Below are 6,722 nucleotides of genomic sequence, written 5' to 3'. Positions count from 1 at the left end.
ACCAGCCCAGCTCGTCCCCGCCTCCCTAACCTGTTCTTCCTCCCACCTATCCCCTCTTCCCACCTCAAGCCGCACCCCATCTCCTCCCTACTAACCTCATCCCGCCCCCTTGACCTGTCGCTCCTCCCTGGACTGACCTATCTCCTCCCTACCTCCCCACCCACACTCACCTTTACTGGCTCCATCCCCGCCTCTTTGACCTGTCTGTTTCCTCTCCACCTATCTTCTCCTCTATCCATCTTCTGTCCACCTCCCCCTCTCTCCCTATTTATTTCAGAACCCCCTTCTCCTCCCCCATTTCTGATGAAGGGTCTAGGCCCGAAACGTCAACCTTCCTGCCCCTATCATGCTGCTTAGCCTGCTGTGTTCATCCAGCTCTACACCTTGTTATCTCAGATTATCCAGCATCTGCAGTTCCTGCTATCTCTGAGATGTGTAATGCTATATTTGTGTTTCCTGTTGTTCCCTGTGTCTGGGACCCAACCAGAACTCAGTTACCTTTTCTCAAAGTACCTATCTTAAAAGGTCAGTTGCTTCGGGCAGGTTTAATCAAGGAATGAACAGTTATGTCAGAGCATTCTGTGATAGCCAGGTAATAATTGATGAAATTAATCACTTTTTATATTCATTTATAACTATTCCAGTAAGGTAATGAGCTCAAGAGAGTGGGTGGGAAATTGCTGCAATCTTGACAAGCTTAAAACTTTGTTGTTTTATATCAGTTTAATAACAATGACAACCATTAATTCAGGTTGCTTTCGAGTACAGTTATGGTAAATGACAATTTCAATGCCCTCTGAATTCACTGCTGAGAAAATGTTGAAAGACAATTTAGTCTCAGTAGTTGGAGTCTTGAAGCATCTAACAAAGCAATACATACAGTCAGTGTTTCAACCTTTACTCATATCATCCTTTGACACCAAGTTAAACATTAATAATCCCTATTGTGCAGGGTTGACTTGTCATTTCTGATTCTCAGGAAGCAAGACAAGAGACACGTTACATGAAAGCATTTAAAAGTGATGTGGTTATCAAAAATAAATGATCAAAACTTTGGGGGGTGGTTTGATAACTAGAAAAGATGAATATTATAATTGTGCAGCTGGATAGAATCTTAAATAACTACTGCTGACACCGAGCCAGAAGTAAGTATGTGATGTCAACCAGTGCCACATGTGCTTAGGTAGATTGCAGCCAGCATCTCCTGTCCTCATTGGTACTAAGGCCTACTCAATCTAAAGTGGTAAGGGAGAACTAACAGGTAGCTTAATGAGAAAGAGCTCTTATCTTAAACAATGTGTAGTTCATTGCATAATAACAATCAGGTACAAGTTATATTAGTAAGATAGATATTGCACTAAGAGCAATGGGAGACCTACAATAACAGGTCTACACTCCTCAAGATCCTAAAATGTTCTGCTTTCACCCCCTTAACCCCTATGATATCATCAGATTGGGTGGAACTTAATGTCAATCTTCATCATTAATCATTTCAGAACTATTACTTCTTACAACAATAATTAGAGACTGTAGGAACTGCAGATGCTGGAGGATCTGAGACAACAAGGCATAGAGCTGGATGAACACAGCAGGCCAAGCAGCATCATAGGAGCAGGAAGGCTGACGTTTCGGGCCTAGACCCTTCTTCAGAAATGGGGAAGGGGAACGGGGTTCTGAAATAAATAGGGAGAGAGGGGGAGGCAGATAGAAGATGGATAGAGGAGAAGATAAGTGGAGAGGAGACAGACAGGTCAGAGAGGTGGGGATGGAGCCAGTAAAGGTGAGTGTAGGTGGGGAGGTAGGGAGGAGATAGGTCAGTCCAGGGAGGAGGGATAGGTCAAGGGGGCGGGATGAGGTTGGTAGGTAGGAGATGGGAGTGGGGCTTTCAACTCCCCCTCCCATTCCTTAGACAACATGTCCATCCTGGGCCTCCTGCAGTGCCACAACGATGCCACCCGAAGTTTGCAGGAACAGCAACTCATATTCCACTTGGGAACCCTGCAGTCCAATGGTATCAATGTGGATTTCACAAGCTTCAAAATCTCCCCTCCCCCTACCGCATCCCAAAACCAGCCCAGCTCGTACCCGCCTCCCTAACCTGTCCTTCCTCCCACCTATCCCCTCCTCCCACCTCAAGCTCCACCCCATCTCCTACCTACTAACCTCATCCTGCCCCTTTGACCTGTCCGTCCTCCCTGGACTGACCTATCTCCTCCCTACCTCCCCACCTACACTCACCTTTACTGGCTCCATCACCGCCTCTTTGACCTATCTGTTTCCTCTCCACCTATCTTCTCCTCTATCCATCTTCTACCCGCCTCCCCCTCTCTCCCTATTTATTTCAGAACCCCCTTCCCCTCCCCCATTTCTGAAGAAGGGTCTAGGCCCGAAACGTCAGCCTTCCTGCTCCTATGATGCTGCTTGGCCTGCTGTATTTATCCAGGTCTACGCCTTGTTGTCAATAATTAGAGACTGTTGCAGTTATCCGAATACATCTAAAACTGATAATGAATAAAGGGATAATACTGTAATCACAGCTGAAAATGACATCAGAAACATTTTGGAGATGTTTCAGACCAAAACGTGTATTTCACTTACACTGATTTAATCACATTAATTCCTTTTATTTAAATAAGAAGTTACGTCTTATATAATTCATTAAGACTGTCATGGATGGGATTTTAGTCAATAGTGAACAGATGGCACAAAGTATTAAAAATGTCCACTGAATTTAACCAGATCTATAGCCTCAGCTTCCTCATTGCTGTGTAATTCTGAATTTATCATCATCAACTGGGAATCCACAGTGAAGACATCAAGTAGGCTGACAGCCAACCACTTGAACAATTTTCACCGATAATGAATATTATACTAAAAAGCATGGATTACAATTTTCTTTTTGTAATAATTTTATAGAAGATGAAATAATGATTGAGCCACACACATCGGATTAAGCTAGAAGCTGGACATCATTAAGAAACTTCTAAAAAAAACACTACCATGTCATTTGGAGGCAAAGACAATATATGCCTGTAAAATCAATTTTTCAGGCCTGGAGAGGTTGATCAACAATAGTTATGACTTAGTGCATCATTAATCACTCAGTTACACCCCATTCAACAAGGTTTGAATTTTTCAAGGATATTTACTGTGGTCAAAGTGTGTACAAAGTCACATTAAGTCACTAATTTTGTGTTTACTGCATATGCGTAGATTGCCAACAGTGCACTTGATGGGTGAATAGTTCATTACTAACAGAATTTCTATATTCCCATGCTTACCTATGCAATTGTGGATTCCAAAGGTTGCTGCTAATTTTAACAGCAGCCTCTCAACCATTATATCAATTTATATGATATAAAATTATGAAAGTAAAGCTGTAGCTTGTCAATAAAGTGAATTATAAGAACCTGATCATTCTCAAAAATAAGCATGAAATTATTTGTTAGTGATCATTTTATGAACACTTAGTAAACTTTTATTACAAAATCCACTCCCTGCTACTTTGGTGGAATGCATTGTTCATCTTAACGGATTAACACCCATGTTAAAATAGCTGAAAGAAGGATTTGTTACTAGCATGTCACATATAAAATAACATTATGGATAGTAATTTAGAACATTTTTCTATAGATTCTCCTGTAATGAATTGTTTACAAGTGTTGTATTGGGAAACACAATTATGAAATTATGTTCTGTATGATGTAGGATGCAGAAAATAAATGGAAAAACAATTAATCTGCTTCAGTTTATTAAAAACATAATAAGCAACTTCTTTGCCCTTTCAAAATCACCATGGAGTAAGGTGTAAATTTTTCTTTTATCCTTTCCTCTGTCTTATGTAAGTGGGAAGTTTTATTATTTTCACTTTAGAATTATTATCACCAATTACCTACTGAGATGCTTTTATAACATACCTCCCTGTGGTTTAACAATGTTTTGTTTACAAGATATTCTTTGTGAGATACACCATGCATTTAATGTACTTAAGCAATAATAATTTTTAAACAATTAAAAGGCAAATTAAGTAATGCAACCTGTAGACATTTTATTTGAGAATAATGTAAGTCCTTCCTCTGAATTGTGTAAATGAGTGTTAAGCATATTGAATTTAATTTCCTTGTTGTAAAATTAGTCATTAGCTTATTATTCCTTGAATCCAGCTAAGGAAAGTCATGACATGGGCATAAACACCAGGTTTATTTTTCATTCCACAGCGATCGCCCCAGCTCACTACTCCATAGACCTGGTAAAGTCCATCTTTCACACAAGTCAGTGGTCCTCCAGAATCACCCTGTGACAAAATGAATAGCATTGGATTGAATTGTTTCTTTTGTTTCTTCCTGTTTGACCCTGCCCTCTGCTATCAGTGCCTCTGAGTCCTGCTGGGATGCGTTTCCACAAAAGCCCAGCAGCTATCTGCTATCTTGCTCAAGTGACAATTCTTTCTGCATTTGCCTCAGAATTGGGTGTTGGCAGCTACATCAACAAAATAATAGGTGGGACTTGAACCTAGGCCTCCTACCTCAGAGGTAGGGACATTACCACTGTGCCACAAGAGTAAACAATGATCCTACTTATCACATTGCATGGCAGCTACGTTGATGTAATGTGAAAGACTGCAACTGTTTTCATTTGTCCACAAACACATAGAGGGACACTGGGAAATAATTTGGAGGAATCCTGTGTAATGGAACCTTTGGTGTCAGGTAGCATTGGTGAGGGAGGGAGGAAGGGCAGCTCAAGCACTTTTGCTGGGATCTCCAGCAGCAGGGGGCGATATTGAGAGAGGCCCCTGGCACAAACACAGAGAATGCTGCAGAAACTCAGCAGGTTTGGCTGCCCCAACAAGAAGAGAAACAGAGTAAATGTTTCAAGTCTGGTATGACTCTTCTTCAGAAGAGTTACAGTTCTGAAGAAGAACCATACCAAACTTGAAACATTAACTCTGCTTTGTTCTCTGCAGATGCCGCCAGACCTGCTGAGTTTATCCAGCATTCACTGTGCTTGTTTAAGATTTCCAACATCTGCATATTGTGCCTGTATTTGAAGGCGCTGGCATGACATTTGGGGCAGCTGACTCCCAGTGGAGGAAAGGGTATCTTTGGGTGAAGGAAGCCTCACGGGATGGAAGAGACAGATAGAGTATTTTCTCAACTAAATGTAAACCACAGGCTTGATGCCATGTAAGTACAGTGTTTTCCTTTTTAACCTAAGTTTTCCTTCATGTTTGTAATGACTTGATGCTAGTGGAATAATGAATTCTTGTTTTAGGATCTATGGACTGTCCATGTATTTAAATCCAATGTTATGCTTGCATTCTGCACCCCCATCTCCCCCCCAACTTCATTTCCTGGCCCAGGGACATTGAGACTTGCTTCCACACTCCAAATGCTCTTTTGGCTGAGAACAGATTACTCGATGCAGATTTGGGATTTATGAATCCTTTAATCTTCCGATCTTCCTACAATGCATACAGTACTGAGATAGAAAAGAAAAGAGACATTCATAAAGAGAGCAGAATATTAACTAAAGAGTGACAATAGCAATGCAAAGAAGACCTGCATTGTTCTCAGTGAAAGGAGTCTGATTGTGAACTCAAAGGCACATATCAAATTGATCAGAACCAGAAGGTATTTATTCCACAGCTGGCTTTCTCTTACAACACTTTCAATTTAACATGTTTCCAAATTGGGTCTAGAACATTTCCCCGTTAGAAATTAGTCTAAATAGTCATAGTGGTGCCAATCATATAGTGGAGCTTCAACAGCAGTGGGTCAATGTCAGAGTCAGGAGGGTGGCTAAAATTGCATCAAGGCAGCTAGGGAAGGTTTCAGAAATTGTGCAAAAGCTGTGTTGAATTTGGTGTTGGAGGTTAATAAACCACTAAATTGTACTGCTCAAAAAGGTTGGAAGGGCAGATTTGAGAGCTGAGAAAGTGGCCTGTTGAAAATGAAATGAATACAATGCTAAAAATCAAATAGGAAGAAACATGAACAATTAAAGTACACAACAAGCTGATGGGAGAGCCAAATGACGTTCTAATGTATAAAGGGAAACATACATAACCCAGTGGTGCAGTTCAGGGATCAGGTTGAGCCTAACAATCAGACAGATTTATTTTAATACAAACCAAATATATAGGATGAACACAAAAGCATCCAAGGGGAGCCAAAGAAAGTGTTAGAAAGTGTACGAGAAAGGAAACACAATTCAGAGTCCAGCCAGAGGCACTCAAAAAATGTTCTTTTACTATGTTAGCGGCAGAGGGAAGGTCAAAGAACAGATGTGTCCGTTAAATGATAAATTGGGTACAACTATTACAGATGATTAGGATGTGGAAACATATTGAATGGATTGTTCACATCAATTTTCACAGATGAGTACTCTAGGCAAGTTAGAGCTTGAGTTAATGGGGCTCAGTGAGGTTAGTGAAGAATTCATTACACAGAAATTGGAAGAATGAAATATCCATAAAGCCCTTGGGTGAAATTGCATATATCCTGAAATCGACAAGGTATTGAAAGCAGAAATTACAGATGCTTTTGTGGACATTCTTTGGAGGGTCATATCTGTTGGGCAATTGGAAGATGGAGAATAACGTTCCAATATTCTGAAAAGAAAATAGGCACAAACCTAGGGCTCCAGTTGCATTCCATCATTCAGGGTCATAACACTGTGAAGATTCCTGCCAATGTCTGGGTCACAACTACATTGGTAGC

General features: G+C 40.7%; 1 protein-coding gene across 1 annotated transcript in view; it reads right to left on the bottom strand.

Annotated features, from left to right (window-relative positions):
• Window positions 1-3,734: 3,734 nt before the first annotated feature.
• The window catches only part of LOC125482163 (hyaluronan-binding protein 2-like), a gene marked incomplete at its 5' end in the record, with an annotated part of 4,188 nt that continues 1,200 nt past the window's right edge, over window positions 3,735-6,722 (bottom strand). Inside the window, one exon of the mRNA XM_048594166.1 lies at window positions 3,735-4,294. Coding sequence (XP_048450123.1) covers window positions 4,139-4,294 — 156 coding nt within the window. The remainder of the gene's footprint in view (window positions 4,295-6,722) is intronic.

This window comes from Rhincodon typus, unplaced genomic scaffold, assembly GCF_021869965.1.
Source record: "Rhincodon typus isolate 14 unplaced genomic scaffold, sRhiTyp1.1 hic_rhity00006550, whole genome shotgun sequence".
In the NCBI taxonomy this organism is placed as follows: domain Eukaryota; kingdom Metazoa; phylum Chordata; class Chondrichthyes; order Orectolobiformes; family Rhincodontidae; genus Rhincodon; species Rhincodon typus.
The sequence above is the reverse complement of the archived record's forward strand: the minus strand, read 5'-3'. Positions and strand labels throughout refer to the sequence as shown.